This window comes from Heloderma suspectum, chromosome 15 (assembly GCF_057233095.1).
Source record: "Heloderma suspectum isolate Gila_16-S chromosome 15, 16-S_ref, whole genome shotgun sequence".
Lineage (NCBI taxonomy): Eukaryota > Metazoa > Chordata > Lepidosauria > Squamata > Helodermatidae > Heloderma > Heloderma suspectum.
In genome coordinates this window covers 7,107,681-7,129,423 of record NC_139472.1, presented here as the reverse complement: position 1 = coordinate 7,129,423, position 21,743 = coordinate 7,107,681, and the positions used below count along the sequence as shown (strand labels likewise).

Below are 21,743 nucleotides of genomic sequence, written 5' to 3'. Positions count from 1 at the left end.
TTAAAAATGAGAGCGTCAATGCATGAGGAAAAGCAACCCTACAGAGGGTGGATGCCCAAGCAAGGGGTGTCAGGTATTTGAAGTGCCCATTTGTCTCTGGCAGTTTTTTTAAAATCTCGGCTGAGACATTTCCCCTTCCTGACCCGATTTTGCCAGGTCTGTCACATGAGTAGTCCTGTGAATCAGGGAAAAGGGAGTTCAGCTTGGCAGAGGAGCTGTCTGGCAGGGAGCCCAGCAAGAGAGGTGTTGCCTCAGCTGTGGTTGCTCAGTGGTGTTGGAAATGCACCTTTCGTATGCCCAGAGGCACTCATCTTTGATCATTGCATTTCCAGTTTACATTATATCCTAGACGATGTGAAGGGGACATATCAAAATCAAAACGCTCAGCATCGGTATAGCCCTCCCTTCCCCTACCAGATGTTTTGGACTTCAACTCCCATCAGCCCTAGCCAAAACTGGAGGGCACTATGAAAGGCTGGTCTAGTGTTTCTTGGGTGTTCAAAAGGCTTCAGAACTGTTTCTTTGTAACCCCAATAGGTAGGCCAATATTTTTACCCTTACATTGCTGTTGTGTATGTGGGGGGGGGGATGTTAAGTGAGAGTGGGTGAGTTGCTTAAGGTCACCTAAGGCGGTGGTGGGAGACATGTGCCTCCCCCCCTCGATTTATTCATTTATTTGATTTGTGCCTTTATTTATTTGCATTGATTGATTGATTTGCATTTATTTATTGGATTTGTGCCTTTATTTGTTCTATGTCTTTATTGGATTTTTGTTTTATTTGATGTGTGCCTATATTTGATGTGAGCCTTTTGACCAAGAAAAATGACACTCAAGGAGGATGTTGTTGGACTGCAACTCCCATCATCCTTAGCCAGCATAGCCAACTGTGAGGGACAGTGGGAGTTCCAGTCTGGCAACATCTGGAGAGCCACACTTTTCCCCATCCCTGTTGTAATGTATTCACGGCAGAGGTGACTCGAACCCGGGACTTCCTGATTGATTGCTCAGTCCAGGCTCACCAAACCTGGTGTCCTCTGGATGGGTTGGACTACTACTTCCATCTTGATGGGAGTTGCATCCCAACACAGCTGGAGGGCGCCAGTTTGACCTCTACACAGCATCTTTTCCTACACGGGTAATTCGACCACGTTAAATGATTATGGGGATATCCTCCTCAGTGGTATAGTGGAACTGGGGCTCTCAGGGACACAGCACGGTACCTTTTTATCAGCAGGGACGCTGACATCAACTGCTGCCTCCCTCCGAATTCCCTGTTCCCTCTGGGTTGAGCTGCAGTCCTCACAGTAGTTAATGGGAAATGAATTTTCCCAACAACAGTCTATTGTTCCCTGTTGTAATGCAACCTATTTTGGGGTGGATTGGTTTGGAATGGGCAGTTGAACCCCATGAGCTTTACAAACACCCTTAAGAATATAAGAAGAGCCACGCTGGATCAGGCCAAGGGTCCATCTAGTCCAGCATTCTGTTCACACAGCGGCCAACCAGCTGCACACAGGAAACATACAAGCAGGACATGAGCACAACAGCACCCTCCCACCCATGTTCCCCAGCAACTGGTGTACAGAGGCAAACTGCCTCTGATCCTGGAGGTGGCATAGAGCCATCAGGACTAGTAGCCACAGATGGCCTTCTCCGTGAATTTGCCTAACCCCCTTTTAAAGCCATCCAAATTGTGGGCCATCACTACATTGTGGGGTAGTGAATTCCACTGTTGAACTCTGTGTGGTGTGTGGAAGTCCGTCCTTTTATCTGTCCTGGATCTCCCACCAACCAGCCTCATGGAACGACCCCATTGGGTTCTAGTATTTTGAGAGAGGGAGAAAAATGTCTCCCTCTCCACATTCTCCACACCGTGCATAATTCTGGCCACCTCTGTCATGTCTCCCACCCCTCGCCTTTCCCCCACGCTAAACAATCCCAGCTGTTGTAACCTTCCCTCAGAGGGGAGATGCTCCAGCCCCTGGATCCTTTTAGTGGCCCTATTCTGCCGTCGTCCTGGTGGAGATGAAAACTGCTAGCGCTCGCTGGGCTGATACGGACCGGCACTGCTGCCTGCCTTTTGGGACGCTTCTTGGGGGCCGTGGCTATGGGGACTGCCCTGATCGACCACTGCTGCTTCCACACTGGCGGCCTTTCGTATGAAAAAAATAAGCATCGTGTTGGCTCCCAACTGTCAACAGCTGCCGCTGGAACCTTCTGGCCTCCTCTTTGATTGGCTCCCGCAGTACTGTTGGCCTTCGGCTGCCTTCTTTCAAGAGACAGTGGAGCCAGGCTGATTTTTCTTCTGCTCACCAGTCCAGAAAGCTACGTAAGTGTGCATGCTTTTCACCTTGCCTATGGTGGGATGTTGCCCGTAGAGCGGCTGGGGCAGTTTAGACAAGCGATTCCTCCGGGGCGATGGTAATCCCACTGTTCGGGTGGGGTTGCGCTTCCCCTAAAGGATCAGGTTTGTAGTTTGGGAGATGCTCTTGGATCCAGAACTGTTGCTCGAGGCTCAGGTGGACTCAGTGGCACAAAGCACCTTTCACTAGTTTAGGCTGATACATCAACTACGTCCTTATCTGGGCAGAGAGATTGCCTAGCTACAGTTGTCTGGATTACTGCAATGTATATTATCCAATGTATATTATCCATACTCTGGTAACCTCTTGTCTGGATTACTGCAATGCGCGTATATGTGGGGCTGCCTTTACAGGCCTGTAGCTGAAGTCCTGGGGGGTGGGGTTTGCCCCAAAATGGGGGGGGGGCAGTTCATCTGGTTTGCAGGCCTTTTAAAGAGGAAATTGTAAACTTCTTGAACTATTTGTAAAAAATAAATGAGGGAGGACAGAGAAAATTTCAGGGGCCAGGCCCTCCCCAACCCTCCCCCCCACCCCCCGCTACAGGCCTGTGCCTTTGAAAACAGTCCAGAAACATCAGCTGGTCCAAAATAGGGCAGCGAGATTGTTAACAAGGACTGGCCAACATGATCATATTATGCCAGTACTTTTCCATATGCACCGGCTGCTGGTCCATTTCTGGGTCTGAGTCAAAGTGCTGGTAGTAACATTCAAAGCCCTAAATGGCTTGGGGCCAGGTTACCTGAAGAATTGTCTCCTACACTATACACCTGCCTAGACCCTAAGATTATCTTCAGCAGTCCTTCTCTGGGAGGCCCTGCCAAAGGAAGTGAGGTGGGAAGCTGCAAAGAAGAGGGCCTTCTCTGCTGTGGCCCCCCAGTTTTGGAATGAGCTTCCCAGAGAGGCTTGCCTGGTGCCTACATTGTTCACTTTTTGGCACCAGATGAAGACCTTTTTATTTTCCCAGGCATTTTAGTCTTTCAATTTCCATTGTTTTAAATCTGGTACTGTATTTTAAATCTTTGCACTGCTGCTAGGCTCTATTTGGTTATGATTTTTATTTATTATACTGTTGTTTTAAACTTTTATATTGTATTTTATCATCTTGCATTTTACGGTTTTAATTGTTGTGCCCCCTCCCCACACACAGAATTTCGGCTATTGGGTGGTATAGAAATGTAAGAAATAAATATAAATAAATAAATGGCCTTTGCATTCTATAGAGCAGGGTTGGACAACTTGTTGGCCTCTCGTACATTTTGGACTACAACTCCCATAATCTCTCAACATGGGCTAGGGCTGATGGGAGTAGCACTCTAGACATATCTAGGGGCTCCAAGTTCCCCCTGCCCCACTTTAAACATTCAAAGGGGCAACCTGGGGACTGAGAAAGTGATTTCCTCAACTTAGCATTCACTACCAAAAGATGCAGTAACAGTGATTCACTTAGAATGGGTTAAAAATGAAAAAAGGATTTAGGAATATTAATGGAGGATAGGCAGTGGTATAGTGAGCCAGGACTGACAGAGTTAATGCTCCAGGACTTTTTTTAATCAGCAAGGACGCTGATGTCACACACCTCGCCCCCCTCAGACATCCCTCTTAACATACCTGCAATCCTCACAGTAGCTGGCAGGGGGATGGATTTTCCCACACCTATATGTTGAGATGAGCTCTCCCTGTTGTAATGCAAAGTATTTTCAAGGCTGGCCCAAGATATTTGGCTGTCTGAAGCGAAGGACAAGATGGCACCCCACGTTCCGTGTTCAGAAGCCAGCTGGCTTGCACTCGCATACTGGCAATCAGTAGTGTCCTCCATTGCATGCTGGCAATCAATAGCATCCTCCATTGCACCTGAAAGCAGCAAGCGAATTTAGGGGATACAAGGCAGGCTGAGTAACATACACAGCAATGTCCTCCAACACCTTAGTCACCCCTGAGATGAGTGCTTCACTCTGCTTCATGGTAGGGCCAGCCCTGAGTATTTCAGGGTGGCTTGGTCTTAAATGGGCAATTAAGACCCGTTAGTTTTACCAAAGGCCTGTTCCTGGAAGAGATGAAAACTGACAGAACTGGTTTGTTGATATGGATCAACACCACAGCCTGCATTTTTGGCCTCTCCATGGGGATGTGGCTATGGAGACTGTCGTGATGAGTTACTGTGCTTCCAAAGTTACCACTGCACCACTGAGGATAGGTCTATCAATGGCTATCAACGATGCTAGTTGAATAGTTCCTCCAAATTTGCAAGTGGTAGGGATGTACAGACGTTATAAAAACCATACTATCTGCATTTCATGGATTGTCAGGTGTCTTTCATTCTGTCATCCACTCACTGAGGGAATCAGATTTTTTCCAATTTCCCGAATTTGTGAAAACTTGCACATGTGAAGATGCATGAATCCCCCTGAAAATATGCAAATTCTCCCTAAATGTGCAAATAGCTGGGCATGTTTATTCCCCACCCCCTTCTGCATTTTCATGCTTCAGCCAATGGGGAAAAGCACATTTTCAGCCAGTGTTTTTTTTATTTGACATATTTTTCAATGACTAAACTTGCGTAAAGTTCTAGAAACCGGTCCGTAACTCCGCAGAATCCATACAGGTGGGGAAAAACTGGTCCGCTGTGGAATCTGTGGGTCGGATTCATAGAAATCCAAAGTCATTTGATTCTGTTGCAGATTTCTCCAACATCCCTAGCAAGCAGTTTACCTCTGAAAAATAGGTGCTGGGGCACAAAAAACAGAGTCAGGTCAGCAACATTCTGGGGTCACCTGGCTACCTACTGTGGAAATTAGGTTAAATGGACCTTTGATCCAATCCTGCAAGGCTGTTCTTATGCTCTTAAATCAGCCGTAAAAGTCGATAGCCTCCTGACAAGCTCGCCTTCTTCTTCCCCTGCAGCACTGTCCAGGTTCTGATCCATACTCAAGAAACCATGGAAAGCATAGAGGTCATGAGACCAGAGCCCAAGAAACATGTGAGTTTGGAGAGTCCATCCTGGTGGTCACATAAACCACTGACAATGCCCTTAGTCATGACTAAGTTCCATTCGTTTCAGTGGGTCTACTCTAAGTATGACTAACTTTGGATCCAACCCCATAAGTGGAAGCTTACAGAACTTCATCACAATAGAGATACTACTCCCCTATTGTTACTGTTATTGTTTCATGGGGAGAGCAATCCTGTGGTTCTAGACAGCATCTGGGGGGCCATAAGATAGTTCAGATTCCTGGATCTGAGGAATCCGACCTTCCCACCCTCTCCCCCTCGCAGCTGGCATGGAGAGAACCATACTGGCTGCCTCTCCAAGCTTGCAAAAGTAACCTCAGAGAGGACGGAAAAGGGGTGGTTCTGTAGGTGGTTCTGTGAGCAGGGAGGGGACTGTGGAAGTGGGGATATCAGCTCTCCCAGCTCTCCCCAACCTGATTCCCTCCTGCTCCACAGAGCTCTAGCTAGACGGGCAAAAATGCAGAGTGGGAGAAGCGCAGAGGTTCCTCAGGTTTAGGTTCCCCTCTGGGTTCGGAGGCTGACGACCATCCGGATAGAATTTTGCCCTAAATTTATGTGTTCCTACCCTCTGCAAAAAGCAGTTCTTGAAACACACACGTCATAGAGAAATCCATAATCCATATAACAGGAAAAAAATCCAATATAAACCAAAACCAACACGATAATACAAACAAAAATAAAAGACAATAAAACCATACAGCTGAAAACGATACAATATGTAAAATGTTCATCCACAATGCACAAAATCTCCCCTGGTTGAGAGTAACACCCCAAATCAATTGATAAAAGGATGCTGGGAACAATAGGCAGTGCTGTCAGTCGAGAAAAGGATATGTGGCAGACAGCACGAATGCCAGCACTGACACCCTCCTCCCCCAAAAGCTCCAGCATGGAATCAAGGTTAACGAAAACTTGGATCTCTGGAAAACTTTTTGTCCCAGAACAGAACCAACCCTTGTGAAAAAGGAAAGGCTAGGACTCAGGGTAGAGTTCAACTGGACTATTCAAACAACGGAAGAAGTTGTGCTGATAAAGCAGTATCTTGTTTTATATCACATGTAAGGCGTGTTTCCTGCTTGTAATTGTGTCTAATAAACAAAACGCACACGGGCGAAGGGCAGCGTCCAGCCGCATCATTCCGCCAGCGCAAATGACATTGCGCCAGCGGAAACTTGGTTCTGAACTATACACGAGAGAAGAATCCCACCTTAGTTATGTTTGCGCGCGTCGCGGTTGTGCGTTATGCTTGCGCAACCCATTGTGCAGCTGCTTGGACAGCCAGTTGCATGGGCACCCGCTTGTGCAAGGGAAAGATTCAGCGGAGCTCTGCTGGTGCTATTTGAATCTGCAGAATGATGCTGCTGGGCCCTGCCCAAAGACTTTGAAACACTTCGGCTTAAACCCTTGAGCAACACCTGTCTCCTGCTCTTTTTTCCTGCAGAAGCTGACGAAGTTTCTCCTCTTTGCTACGGTGATCTCCTCTTTTGGAACTTTCCAGTATGGCTACAGTATCTGGGTGGTTCAAAACCTCTCTGCAGTAAGCTGTCCATGCAATGTTGATGATGACTTAGAGCAGGGGTTAATGCAGCCATTCCAAACCTGGGGCCCTCCAGATGCCTTGAACTACAAATCCCATCATCCCCAGCCAGCTGCAGTCCGGGACATCTGGAAGGGACCAGGTTGGGGTAGGCTGGGGCTATCATTCATTCATTCATTCATTCATTCATTCATTCATTCATTCAAGGTATTGCTATACTAGCTGGATTCCCACAACACAACAGCCTACACTCAAAGTTGAGTATGGGTTTAGTGTGGGTTATCGTTGAATTGTGGGTTGTTGTGTTGTGTGAACCCAGCCATGTTAATAAACCATGGTTTGTTAACCACAAACAACCCATGGAGAGGGTTTGTTGTTGAGTTGTGAACTGTGGATTGTTTGTGGTTAACAAACCATGGTTTGTTAGGATGGCTGGGTTCATGCAACACAACAACCCATGGTTCAATAGCAACCCACACTCATCCATACTCAACCTTGAGTGTGGGCTGTTGTGTTTTGGGAATCCAGCCAGTATAGCAACACCTTGAATGAATGAATGAATGAATGATAGCCCCAGGCTCCCCCAACCTGGTCCCTTCCAGATGTGCTGGACTGCAACTGGGTGGGGATGATGGGATTTGTAGTTCAAGGCATCTGGAGGGCCCCAGGTTGGGAAAGGCTGATAGAACCAGGCTCCCCCATTCTGGTCCATTCCAGATGGGTAAATGAAATAAATGAAATGAAATAAAAACCAGAGTAGAAAATAGCTGGGCATGTTTATTCGTGTTATATGGTTGGTTGTTTTTGTTGGGATTTTATTTGTATCATGATGATGATGGTAGTGGTGGTGGTGTTTTAAATTGTAAAATGCCTAAGGAAATTTTATTGGATGAGGTGTTGAATAAATAAATTAAATACCTGAAATGAAATAAAAGCCAGAGTAGAAAATAGCGGGACTTGTATCCCTGACGTCAGTGAATGTGTAAACCAGGTCTGGGCAACTTCTGGCCCTCCAGATGTTTTGGCCTGCAACTTCCATCAGCCCTAGCCAGCAAACTCAATGGTGAAGGATGATGGGAGTTGTAGACTGAAAACATCCAGAGGGCTGCAAGTGGCCCACCCCGGGGTTGGATGAACAAAACATTCTAAGCTATTTGAAGGCAGCCAACTGATTAATATGGGCGTCTCTCCTAGGTTGCACTGGAATTTCCCAACATGACGTTTGAAAGCGAGGGCGGAGTCACCACAAAACTAGCTTCTTTCAAGTTGTTCTTGGCCACAACCATTCTCATCTTCCCAACAGGAGGCCTTGTTGGATCACTTGTGCTTGGCTGCCTGGTGGACAACATTGGCAGGTATAGGGGCAGGATGGTGATTTGGTAAACTGCTCATCCTAGGGCCTACAGAGGGGCTATAAGGTGGTGGAGGGAAGGTATGTTGGCCTCTGGCTCGCCTCCCCCCATTAACATCTACTAAAATGTATGTGTGAGGGGGTCATCTCTTTAAGCAAGGGGCCCCAATCCTTTTGGACCCGTGGGCACATTGGGGAATTTGAGAAACTGCTGTGAGCACCACCACAAAATGGCTCCCATGGAGTCTGCAGCTAATCACATAATGGCTGCCATGGGGACCTGGCTAGTCAAAAGAGGTTGCGTATGTGTGTGTGTGTGTGTGGTGAGGGGGGAACAGAAATAGCGAGGCTACAGGCTGGAAGGGAGGGGAAGGCATCAACACAACTCCCAGTTCCCCAAATCCTACTCTAACTAAACCTAAGTTTGTGTAGCTGAAATATTAGCATTTTCTTCCCTCGCTGCTTCTATTTCACCTCCCCTTGCTCTGTTTGCTCCCCTGGGTCAATGTCTAGAATTGTAAGCCCTTCAGGGCAGGGACCGCTTCTGAGGGCCCATTTGCACATAATAGCAGCAATTCGTGGGTTAATTAACCCACGATTTGTCACAGCGTGTACCAGGCACGTTCCACAGCCGTTTTGAATAATCAACCTCCATTCGGGCTGATTTGAGGAGTCTGAACCCGGACACTATAGGTTAACTATGGGTTAAATAACCCACAGTTAGCCTAACTACTAAGTGGTGGTTTGGATGAGAAAATTAGTTGGCTGGCTATGCCTTCCATGAAATTTAAATTAACCCTATGAATTATTTCTGGATTTGCATGTTTAGATATAAATTGGCATCTCCAAATTTACCCCATCCTGTGTCCTTTGAGCCTGGGCCCCAAATCTTTTGAGCGCTTCGCCACGCCTCTTATTGGCACCACCTCCACCACCCCTTTTTCATTGTCTTTTCAGAAAATATGCCTTGCTGCTAACTAACTGTTTCACCATATTTTCTGCTGCCCTCCTGGGATTTTCCAGAGTAGTAGGTGTCTATGAATTTGCCATCTTTGCACGTTTCGTTACTGGAATATGTTCAGGTAAGAGAGAGTCCTGGGTTTAGTTTAGTGTGTGTGTGTGTGTGTGTGTGTGTGTGTGTTTTAAGCAGAAAGATGTTAGGGATGTAATCTGCCTTGAATTCAAGTCTGTAGATCGGGAAGTTTTGCTTGTACTTGCGATGCCGGGGCCTACTCAGCAATAAAGAAAAAAACTTCTCTGTGTTCTCAGAGGCACTTTCTCCACGGTCATATGTTCTAGCTCTGAGCAGGAATACTGGAAATGGGGGCTGCACTCCCCCCCCCCGCAAATGCACTACGTGCATGCACAGAAGGAAGCCACAAGCATTTCTTTCTTTCTTTGCTACTGTTGTTCAGCAAAGAAAGAAAGTGGCAAGCCTTTTTCTTAAACTGGACAGTGGCTTGGCTCTTTGGTGGTGCAAACTGTCTGTTGCTCTAAAACCATTGGTTCTACACATATGTGTCTCAGACTCTGGATTCTTGGCTTGAATTAAGCCCCCTAGGATAGCAATGGAGCAAGGGGTCTGGTAACACTGGAATTTCAAGTTGGGAAAGGTATTGCTATAAAAGCAGTAAAATCTATAAATGAAACAAAACACATTGAAAAGGGCCCCATACGCTGAAGCGAGATGAAAGTTTTATCGATTTACTCGGCATAGAGCACAGGCTATTCCAGAGGCTTTTGTGGTGGGCAAGGAGGGAGCTATACCAATTATTCTATCATATTTTTGGCCACTGACTACTAGTTTGGTTAAAAACATCTCACAGAGGTCGCAGAAGATGCTCACATGGTGAGTCTCTAAGGCAGGGGTCTTGTGGCCCAAGGGGCGAATTCAATTTCAGAGACGCTCTTGGGGGCCACATTCCAGTAGTGGGTGGGGCCAAAGTCCAAAGGGGCATGGCCAAAATGCCCCCAAACTCAGCGTACTGTGGCTTAGAGCTCTTCTCGCCAGTAATGAAGCCTCAGGAGAGGCATTTTAACCTTTCAGAAAGGGTGCCAGGGCCAACTACAGAAAAGCCAGGAAACCGCCCATTGTTGGGGGAAAGGGGGTGAGACTAAGGAAAGGGTGTGTGGACATCTGGGGATCCCTGGAGGGATGGATTGGGGCCCTAAGGCAGGGGTAAGCAACTTGCGGCCCTCCAGATGTTTTGGCCTACAACTCCCATGATCCCTCACCATTGGCTATGTTGGCTCAGGCTGATGGGGGTTGTAGGCCAAAAATCTGGAGAGCCACAAGTCGCCCACATCTGTTCTAAGGGAAGAAAACCCCAAAGGCGAGGGGCGTGCCCCTCTGTGTGATCTTGGGGAACCCGATTTGGTGCAGAGGTAGAGCTGGGTGCCACTAGATGCTAGATTTCCATACAGATCTGGGGTGCTGAACCTCTTTCAGAACTCGTGTGCATGGGGATTTGCAGAGTATGCGGATGACTCCAGACAAGGCTTTTGATGTTTGTTTTTTGCCTCATGTATGGAATTTTTGTCGGAGGACCAGATGCCATCATCTTCCATTTGCAGCCCTCCCATCTTTTCCCACTGCTTCTTCCGTCTTTTTTTCTTAGCAAGAAAATCCCTGTTAAGGAAAAAAAAAAGATCAAATAGCTGCCCAGTGCCTTTTCAGTGTTAGTGCTAAGAACCCTCCAGCTGGAAACACCCCAAGAGGACAGGTCTCTGCCCTGAGGAGCTTACCATTCAGCACAGGGGAAAGAAATGGAGGCAAGGGAAGCTATAGGTTCTTGGTTGAGTTACAGCACAGGTAGGGAACCTTTCTCAACCCGAGGGCCAAATTCCATTTCAGAGAAGCTCTCAAGGGGCCACATTAGGTGGGGCTGCAAATATCAGCATATTTTAGCTCTTATTCCCAGTAAGTAAGCCTTAGGAGAGGCATTTTAGAAGCGAGAGGGGCATGCAGAAAAGCTGAAAACCCACCGCATGATTGATGGGAGGGGGAAACTGGTCGTGGCCAGGGGAAAGGGGCATGGCCATTTGGGGGACCCCAGAGGGCCAGATTTGGATGCCAGCCCTGAAGTTCTCCATCCCTGATTTAAACCTTGTATTATCATTTCAACTAGGCACTTTTTCCTTTATGGTCCCGTTGTACATTGAAGAAATCTCCCCTGTCGACCTAAGGGGAGGACTCACCACGGTACCTGTTCTGTTCCTCATCTTTGGCCACCTGGTGGCTCAGTTCCTTGGTCGTCATGATGTCCTGGGGAACGCAGAAGGTAAATGGGGGGGGGAGGTCCATTGGCATCAACAGGATGATGAAGGTACACTGATTTACCTTTTGAAATTGATTTACTTTTTGAAATTGATTTTGACATTTACCTTTTGAAAATTTTGAAATTGATTTTTTCAAAATTGATTTTGAAACTGATTTTTCAATTTTGAAATTGATTTTGAAATTTACCTTTTGAAATTGATTTACCTTTTGAAATTGATTTTGATCATCAGCTTAAAGGTAAATTGATGATGAAATTGATGATAAAGGTTAATTGATGGTGAATGGGATGATGAAGGTAAATTGGGAAGGGGCATGTCCGTTGGCATCAAGCACATTGGACTTATCATCCCAATACATCAGTGCATCTTCTCTCATAGGTTACGCGTTACTGATGGGCTTCAGTGGGATAGTGGCATTATTTAGTTTCACCCTACTGCTCTTCTCCCCCGAAAGTCCGAGATTTCTGTGGATTCAGAAGAGGAAGGAAGAGAAAGCCAAGCAAGGTACAGTGCCTCAGACTTTACAGCAACCTGTGGGCAGTGTCAGCTCCAGGATTTGGAGGAGCCTTGGACAAGACACCTGCACTGGGCTTGCTAGGAACTGAAGTCCAAAAGATCTGGAGTTCTAATTTCTGCCCGCCCCTGCTCTCAATCAATGGTAGGCATCCTCATGCCCTCAAGAGGTTTGGACTGCAACTCCCATAAGCCCCAGCCAGCATAGCCTGTGGTCAGGGATTGTAGAAGTCCAAAACATCTGGAGGGCATCAGGTTGCCCACCTCTGATCGAGAGCAGGGGTGGGCAGAAGGTAGATCTCCAGATGTTTGGGGCTTCAACTTCTGGATGCACTTGCCACCATGGCCAATGGTCAGGAATGCTCAGAGCTGAAGTCCAAAACCTCTGGAGATCTACTTTCTGCCCACCTCTATTGTAGGCCGTAATCAGCACCTTGAACTGTGCCCGGAAATGGGCCGGTAGCTGTGAAGCTGTTGTAACATGGGGTCGTCACACAGGTATGTAGGTTGCCCACACCCAGACGCAGGGCTGGCATCAGGAGTAGGCATGGTTGGGCACCTGCCGAGGGCCCACACCCCAGGAGAGGCCCTCTGACAAGACCCACCTGGAATTTCTCCTCCTCTTCCCCATTGCAACTTGCTTGTTCCAATGCCTCTTACTCTGGCTCAGACAATGGTGGTGGTGAAGATCACATGACAGAGATGCGGCAGCCTCCTTGCTCCCTGGCTCTCTGCCTGTCCAGCCAGCAAGTGGTGGCAGTGATGAGGAAGAGGAGGAGGAGCAATCGTAGCTGGTGACCATGGTGGCGAGCAGGTTGACTCACGGAGGGAGGGGGCCCATGGAGGGGGCCTTGCCCAAGGGCCCTCCAAAACCTGGAGCTGGCATTGGCGAAGGTCAAAGGTAGCATAAGAGAATTCTGTTTCTCCACACCGCACCTCTTCCAGGCAAAGTGCGCCCATTCCCAGAAATCCTAGAGATGACACTAGTTGTGTGTCAGTCTTGCAGAAGCTGAGGGGCCAAGTTGATGTGGAGGATGAGATTGAAGACCTCCGTCTGGAGACCCTTGCTGGGGAGGCTGAAAGGAACATGACGGTGTTGAAGCTTCTGCGTTGCCAAGAACTCCGGTGGCACCTCATCTCCCTCGTTGTCTTGATGGCGGGAAACCAATTAGCCGGTGTAAACGGGGTAAGCAAGGCAGGAGCACATTTTAGAGACTGAGCCAGGAAACGTGCGGATGCTGGAGCTTGCTCTTGACACCATCAAGATTCAGAGGGGCTGTTCACACAACATGCTAACCCACACTCAGTGATTGACTGTGGGCTGTTGTTGAACTGTGGGTTGTTTGTTGAACTGTGGGTTAGCGTGTTGTCTGAGCCCAGGACGTTTGCCACAAGGTGGCTTGTTAACCAGCCTGAACAACCCAACAACAAACCATGGGTTCTCAAAGTGGCTTGTTTGAGAAAAATAAGCCACCCTGCATGGTTAACAAGCTACCCTGTAGAAAATAACCTGGCTTCAGACAACATGCTAACCCATGGTTCAACAACCCACAGTTCAACAACAACCCACACTCAACCACTGAGCATGGGTTAGCATGTTGTGCGAACCCAGTCGCTGGGTAATCTAGAGCAGGGATGGGCAGAAAGTAGATCTCCAGATGTTTTGGACTTCAAGTCGCAGAATTCCTGATCCTCGGCCATGCTGGCAGGGGCTTCTGGGAGTAGAATTCCAAAACATCTGGAGATCTACCTTCCACCCACCCCTAATCTAAAGCCAAGAACTGTCCTAGAGTCTAATCCAATGAAGGGTGGTATATAAATAGAAGTCCCCAGCGCCAGATCAGAATATACCTATTCTAATTAACCAACAAAGTAATGTTTATGAACAACACTAACTGTACCTAGTCAATGAAAAAAAAACTAAGGAAGTGAAAACCTGCTCTATTAAGGGCAGCTCAAATCAATGCAGAATTTTCTCCAAATTCTGGGTTGCAAGAAGCTTCTTCAGTGCCCCTAACATTGCTGTGGTCTGATTCCAGGCGAACTTTTATGCAGAGAAAGTCTACCACTCTCTGGGACTAGAAAAGAAAAATGTTCGATTAGTAACTATGGGGGTAAACTGTATCCTTTACATCACGGTCTTCACAACGGTAAGCCTCTTCCAGCTCTCTCTTGCTCTCATACACACACAGACACATAAATAAACTGTATTGGGTTTTTTTCCAGTTTACTGTCACAGCTTCACTCAAATAATCCTGGAAATGGTAGTTTTGGCAACACTTCTTTTTTTACAGATTCCTGCGTAGCTGTGTTTTACACTGACAAATTGGCACAGACATGCACACGCACACACACAGGGACACAAACACAGAGAGACAGAGACAGGGACAAACATACAGAGACACATGCAGACACATTCACACGGAGACACACGTGCACACACATGCACACACACACACAAACACACAAAGACAGAAAGAGACAGAGAGAGAGACACACACACAGAGAGACACAGAGAGACACACACAGAGAGAGAGAGAGAGAGAGAGAGAGAGAGAGAGAGACATACACAGACAGAGAGTGAGACAGAGAGGGTGACACACACAGAGAGAAAGAGACAGATGTACACACACAGAGTCACACAGACACGGAGAGACACAAACAGAGAGAGAGACTGCTTGGATTCCCGTTTGACTTGGAAGCTGTATGAATGGAAAGTCAGTTTTCAAATTCATTTTGATTTTTTTCAACCTCAGGTGAAATGGGCATGAATTCTTCCTTTGGCTACTTTGCCAGTGCACCATAACTATGTTAAGCTCCTAGAGTTCTCCCTTGTCCTCCAAGAGGAGGTGAGGTTACTTCCATATGGTAGGCTCCTGGCACTACCCACCCAAAGGCATTGGGCAGCTATCTTCCATCTTTTCCTCTGCAACGGATTTGCCATCAACAGAAAAAAGACAGAAGACGCAGTGGGGAAACATGGGAGGGTCACAAGTGAAAGACATTGCTGTCTGGACCACACACGCGTGTGCGCGCGCACCCACACACACACAAACACACTATTCCATGAATGAGGCAGGGCACTTGCAAGATAAAAGCCTAATTTGGAAGCATCCTGTGGGGCTGTTCACACAACATGCTAACCCACACTCAGTGGTTGAGTGTGGGTTGCTGTTGAACTGTGGGTTGTTTGTTGAACCATGGGTTAGCGTATTGTCTGAACTCAGGACATTTTCCACAGGGTGGCAAGGGTGTTAACCAAACACTTAACAAGGTGGCTTGCTTGAGAAAAATGAGCCACCCTGCACGGTTAACAATCCACCCTGCATCAACTGTCCTAGGTTCAGGCAACACATCAACCCACGGTTCAGCCACAACCCCCACCTCGAGATTTTTTTTTTTTTGGAAATGGATTTTTATTCTCTCAGCATATCTGGCAGCAACAACATCTGTCTACATGTTTATATGTTACATGTTCACTTGTTTGCGTAACCAGTTGTATATTTTTTGTTTTAAAGATTTGGAAAAATTTGTACCATCTCTCTATATTAATAAAATTTAAAACAACAACAACCCCCAGACTGGGCCTGCTCAGATCTTCCTGGTGTGGTTAGCACACATCCCATCATCCTCCACGGTGCAAACGGGCTCCCAGCAGCCATGACCATAGAGTAAGTCCGCAGTGGCTAGAGTGTCACTGGCGGTGGCGGGCTCTCTAGCTGGAGGACTCCAGGGAAATCCTCCAAGCCCATTTTAACCACCAGGGAGCCCGTCAGATGACATGCTAAGCCACCTCAGAGCCCCTTGACCTTTTTGTAGGAGGTTGGTTAGTCAGGGTGGCTTACTAACCATGGGGAACATGGTTTTCTCCCCACACACGATACGCAAAGCCAGGATGGTCAGCGGAAATTCCCTATTGTCATGGCTTCACGTTACATGTGAACAGGGCCACTGGGTTCATAGAACATGCTAACCCACACTCAGCAATTAAGCCTTAGGAGAGGCATTTCAACTCCTTAGAATGGGGAGAACAATGCATGAATGCTGGAAAACTACCAAACCATGTTTGGGGTCAGGGGGTGGAGTCCGGGAAACTGTGGAGGATGAGATTGGGACCCCAGGAGGGCTGGATTTATTCATTTATTTATTTATTACATTTCTATACTGCCCAATAGCCGAAGCTTTCTAGGCAGAATTTGACCTGGGGGCCTCAGGTTACCCACCTCGGCATCAAGGCAATCAAAGGAGATTTGGTCTTTTTTGTACCCAGCCAAACCATCGAGCTCCTCTTCTCCCTTTCCTGCAGGAAAGGAGGACAGCTGCCTCAGCTGTTCCACAGGAGGAACTCTAGATCCCTGTAATGGACCCCATATCAGCTAAGGGAGTTCCTGGCCAAGCCAGGATTTTGACCCCAGGTCAAAGTCCAGGAGTCTATCCATCACACCGTGTTGGCTTGTGATTGCCGCATTCTCTCTGAGCCATCCTCTCAATCTCTCTCTCTCTCCTTCCCACCCACCCCCCACCTCGCTCCACTGCCTTTAATTCTCTAGATGTACTCCACTGACTCTGTGGGGCGGAGATTTCTGCTTCTCATGGGCTTCATGATCTGCAACATGTCCTGTATCCTATTAGCCCTGAGCCTCGAACTTCAGGTTTGCAACTCACAACTCTAAGCGCTGTTATAATTTACAGTTGAGCATAACTCCGTGTCCACCCCCTCCTCTCCCTTCTCCCCAGCTGGGATGAATAGCACCCCAAAAGCTAAATGGAAAACTGGTTGCAGATTTTGCACACCATATATATACTCTGTGTGTGTGTATGTGTATATATGTATATGTGTGCGTGTGCGTGTGTGTGTATGTATGTATATCTATATCTATATCTATATCTATATCTATATCTATCTATCTCCCGCTTTTCAATCAAAGTTCCCATAATGGCTTCTGGTACAAAAATATAAGAACACCAAGGTAACACAAGTCGCAGGGTGGCTTTTTATCGATCGCATGGAAGCAATCCCTCCGGGAGACTTTTTGGCTGGTGAGCGGGAATAAGAATACATCAAATTAATAAGGGGTGCTTTTTTAAGATAATGGTAGCCCCTTGATTGAAGCGTGACCACCTTTCTCCCACAGATCAACAATCCATCCATGGTTTACAGCAGCAGCATTTTTATCGTCATGTTCTTCATCGGACACATGATTGGGCCAGGTAAGTGTTCGGATGATGTCCTGAGCATTTTGCTGGAAACGCACAATACAGATGGCATAGATCAGGGATGGGGAACTGCAGGCCCATGGGCCAAATACGGCCTGCCTTGTCTCCCAGTCTTGCCCTCAGGGGCTCCCAAGATGGCCACGGTGCCTCCTCTTGCCCATCCTTTCCCCTGTCCACCAGTTATTTAGTAGTTTCCGGGCATTTGTGCAGTCCACCCCCCCCCCATTCTAAAAAGTTGAAATGTCCCTCCTAGGGTTTAGTTACTGGAAGTAAGAACTTTAAACTAAAATGTATTTTGCATATTTGGCTCTGCCCCTTTTGCCCTTGGCCCCACCCACCTCTGGAATGCGTCCCCCAACACCTTCTCCAATGTTGAATTCGGCTCTCAGGGTGAAAGAGGTTCCCTACCCCTAGCACAGGTAAATTGGCAAACTGATGAAGAAACAGCATCCAGCACCTGATGGTTTCTCTCTACCTAGCTCCGGTCTCCTACATTGTGGCAGGAGAACTTTTCCTCCAGCCCTCCCGGGCCTCAGCTTACGTGGTTGGGGGATTCATTAACTGGCTCACTAGGCTTCTTTCGGGGGTGATATTCGTTCAGATAGAGGTGAGTGACTTTGCAGATCAGTCTTATTGCTACCACTGGCTTGCTGGATAGGCAAGGAGCCAGTGAGCAAGGAGGCAGTGACATTTCTCACTTCTGCTCCACCCCATCACCGTTATCTGGGTGAGTGAGAGAGAGAAACCTGGACAAGCCTCTTGCATTTGTTAAGGAAACATCCAAGGCAGGTTAGGTTGAACAGTCAGAAATTTGTTAAACCACATCATAGCTGTGGGAGGGACAGTCGAAACTGTGTCATACCAAATAAAGCAAACAGGATGCATTTATACAGACTGAAAGGTGGAGAACAAAGAAAACACACTATGCATGCTCAAGAGCTAATTTAGCTCAGCAACAGTCTTATCAACACAGCTGCCTTCTTATCTTTAGAGATGAGCTACTTTGGCGGACAGGAATTTCCTGCTTATAATGAGCAAGTTACAGTTACCTACTCAAGGTCAGACACATACACATTCTCTCAATCCCATCAGGCACCTTGCCTGAACCAAACTACTTACAAGGCCTAGTCAGGCCGACCTTCACACATTGATGAAGGGGAAGAGGAGCAAGTCCAGGGGGAGTTTGTTTCTTTGCTGTAACATGTTAGAGAGCCAGTGTGGCATAGTGGTTAGATTGTTGGACTGGGGAGATCTGGGTTCTAGTCTCCACTCGGCCATGACGCTCGTTGGGTGACTTTGGGCCAGTCACTGACTCTCAGCCTAACCTACCTCAAAGGGTTGTTGGTGAGGATAAAATGGAGAGGAGGAGGAGGAGAATGGAGGCCACCATGGGTTACTTGCAAAAGGGGAAAAAAAGCAGGATATAAATGGAATAATAAGATAAATATTAGGAATGCCAAAGCAGTTGTGAATCTTGGAATGGCAGGGAGGGAAGAAGAGAAATATTCATTGTGTGCTTCACAATGGAAATTGTACGTATGGCTCTCCAAAGGGTGGGGCATAAGGGTGCAATCCTATGCATGTTTAGACAGAAAAAAGTCCTACAACTCCCAGCATGCCCCAGCCAGGCAAGCTTGGCTGGCTGGGGAATTCTAAGAGTTGTAGGACTTTTCTTGTCTAATCATGCATAGAACTGCTCCCTTAGGGGGCAGTGGGCCTTGAACAAGAAGCCCTGTGGATCAGCAACAGTTATTTTTTTTTCTGTCTAGACATGCATAGGATTGCGCCCTAAGACAATTAAGTCTGGAGTCTAAAATCATCTAGATGCCTAGATGTCCAGAGTCCAAAAGTGCCTGATGCATCCCTTCTAGCATGTTAGGGCAGATTTAAAAACATTGAGATCACCCTGCCTTGGGTTCCTTATGTGTTGCGCTCATGTAACAGTCTCTTTCTCGCCACTTTCCCATTTTTTTCTTTTCATCTCTAGCCGTTCATTGGGCCGTATTGCTTGCTCATCTTCTGGCCTCTCGGCATCGCCACCTTCATTTATATTTTCAAGATGGTCCCAGAAACCAAGGGCAGGACCTTTCTGGAGATCCAGAAGCTCATTGAGATTCGCATTGCTGAGAATATGTAAAGAGCTGGAGAGGAACCTGGGCTTGCGTTCTCTGCAGTGCCGACCCGAAGAGAACGTGCCCTCTTGTCCTTCAGCTGCCTTGATGCATTGGAGATTAGAGCAGTTTCCCTTCTGGCCCAGAGGAACAGCTCAGCCATTTTCTTGTGCATGCAGGCTTTTGCGTTCTCTTCCCATGAATTTTGTTTCTTTATTAAATTATGATGCGCACACCGAATCTGGAGTTAAATGTATGACATTCTCTCCTGACCAGCTCAACTCTAGTCCAAAGGGTGTTGAGCCTCTTTCAAACAACGGCCAAATGCCATTTCAGCGAAGCTCTTGGGGGCCACATTACAGTGGTGGGCAGGGCCAAAGGGGCAGGGCCAAAAATGCCAGCTTAAAGCTCTTACTGCCAGTAACTACCCCTTAGGAGGGGCATTTCAGGGCACGGTCTGAAGGCACATGAGGCAGCCATCTTGCCGAAGCTAAGCGGGTCTGGGTCTGGTCAGTGCTTGGAGGGGAGACCACCTGGGAACCACATGTAGCCACCTTGAGCCCTATAATGGAAGAAAGGTGGGATAAAAATGAAATAAAATACATAAATAAATAAAAATGTCAGCCTTTTAGAAGGGGGAAAATCACACAAACACTGGGAAAACACTAAACATTCAGTTGCTTAGAGACTGATTGTTCAGTGGGGGAAAGGGGTATAGCCAGGGAACAGGGGCGTGATTGGGATCTCTGGTGGATCTGATTCAACCCACGTATGAGTTTCTGCACCCCTGCTCTACCGCATAATCCGTACTGCCTCCCCGTGTCTGATCTTCTCTGCCCTTGAGGTACTGTGCGGGAGGTTACCAGGGGGTTCCTTTTCCTCCTCCAGTGCTCAAAGTGGGGTGGGATTCTGGACACAAAATCACTTCCTCCCTGCTTAGGCCAGCATCAATGGTCAGCATGGTTGGGCACCTGCCGAGGTCCCACAGCCCATCGGGGCTCACTGACAAGAGCCCCCTGGACTTGCTCCTCCTCTTCCCCATTGACACCTGCTTGTTCCCCTGCCTCTCGCTCTGGCTCAGGCAACGGTGGCAGTGAGAAGGAGGAACAGGAGATGCCACGGCCTGTTTGCTCTCTGCCTATCCAGCAAGTAGGTGGGGGCAATGATGAGAAAGAGGAGAAGGAGCAAGAGCAGCTGGTGAGACTGGCAGTGAGAAGGCAGACGCACTGAGGGAGGCTGTCTTGCCCAAGGGCCCTCTGAGACCTGGAGCTGGCACTTCCCCCAAAGAGACATAGCTGAGTCTTGCCAAATTTTGAAATGAAACCCTCTCCCTTCTTTTTTTCCCTTCCCCTTTGACCACCCCACACACCAGCTGCACTGGCTTCTCAGTATCCTGTAATGGATCCTTTCCCTTTGCAAGCCAGTTAGAATGTCTGTAAACATTCCATTGCACCACAGTCAGTCAGAAAGAGCAGCGTTTGGTCCAGATGGCATCATTAGTTGCTTCTCAACTGCAGTGATTCATTTTGAATTTTTTTCTTTTTGGAGAAAGCACAGGGATTCTGGGAGCAGGGCGGGGGGAGAGGCATAGATGTTAATAATTCTCTGCGTGCTGGTCAAAGAAGCAGAAATAGCTGTGCAGTCAGTAGGAAGCCATCTTTGTTTTGTACATTTTCTTTTCACTTTCAATTCCATTCAAGTTCTAAAATTCTTGGGTGGAAAAGGTTGTGCACAAATTACCCACTGACTGCTCAGGAAAAGGGGAACAGATCGCCCCCTTAGCAAGGTGATCCTCAGCGTTTGAAGTGTTGAATTGGCATGGGGAGGAGGGAGCGCTTCCATTGCACACCTCCCCAAGTCTCCAACAAGTCATTTTAAGAGTGATCTAGGATTCATCCCCTTTTTGTGACTCCCATTCATGTAACAAGGGAGCCAGGAAAAGGGGGTGGACCCTAGATCAGTGTGACCACTTGCTGGAAATTTGAGGAACTGTGAAATGGGAGGGAGACCCCCAAGGGTCAGTTCCACACTTGAAAAGTTGAGGATAACTTTGCTAAGGGGCCCAAAGTCCCCTTCTCACCCCGCCCAACCGGTCAACTGTCAACATCTGTCAAACTAGCCCCTATGCAGTCTTGTCTTGTCAATTACCTTGTATATTTCCTAGTACACTTTGTTCCCTTTGATAGATGAAACATACAAGGTAATAGAGAAGGCAAGGCTATATTATGGATGTATGGACTGTGTAAAATCTGCTCCGGCCATATAATGATAATAAAATAACGAAGACATTTGTGCAAATTCCGGGGGGGGGGGTGATTTTGAAGAAAACTGTTACAGGCCCATTTGTGCAAATGTTGGGCCT

General features: G+C 47.5%; 1 protein-coding gene across 1 annotated transcript; it reads left to right on the top strand.

The window, feature by feature from the left end:
* The first annotated feature begins 18 nt into the window (after positions 1-18).
* On the top strand, positions 19-19,619 carry LOC146335257 (solute carrier family 2, facilitated glucose transporter member 5-like). Its single transcript, XM_084822328.1, has 14 exons — positions 19-73; positions 971-1,136; positions 5,266-5,341; positions 6,815-6,910; positions 8,105-8,265; positions 9,219-9,343; positions 11,426-11,542; positions 11,919-12,044; positions 13,052-13,239; positions 14,093-14,203; positions 16,604-16,705; positions 17,189-17,264; positions 17,750-17,877; positions 19,258-19,619. The coding sequence occupies exons 1-14, from the start codon at positions 19-21 to the stop codon at positions 19,405-19,407; spliced, it is 1,677 nt and encodes a 558-aa protein (XP_084678454.1). The 3' UTR covers positions 19,408-19,619.
* The last annotated feature ends 2,124 nt before the right edge of the window (positions 19,620-21,743 follow it).

What these genes read in the sequence shown, in the direction of transcription:
- LOC146335257 (XM_084822328.1), top strand. Translation starts at nt 19, where the DNA reads ATGCATGAGGAAAAGCAACCCTACAGAGGGTGGATGCCCAAGCAAGGG. An exon ending in ACATCACGGTCTTCACAACG is followed by an intron (nt 14,204 to 16,603) that starts GTAAGCCTCTTC and finishes TTAATTCTCTAG; the next exon opens with ATGTACTCCACTGACTCTGT. An exon ending in CGGACACATGATTGGGCCAG is followed by an intron (nt 17,265 to 17,749) that starts GTAAGTGTTCGG and finishes CTCTCTACCTAG; the next exon opens with CTCCGGTCTCCTACATTGTG.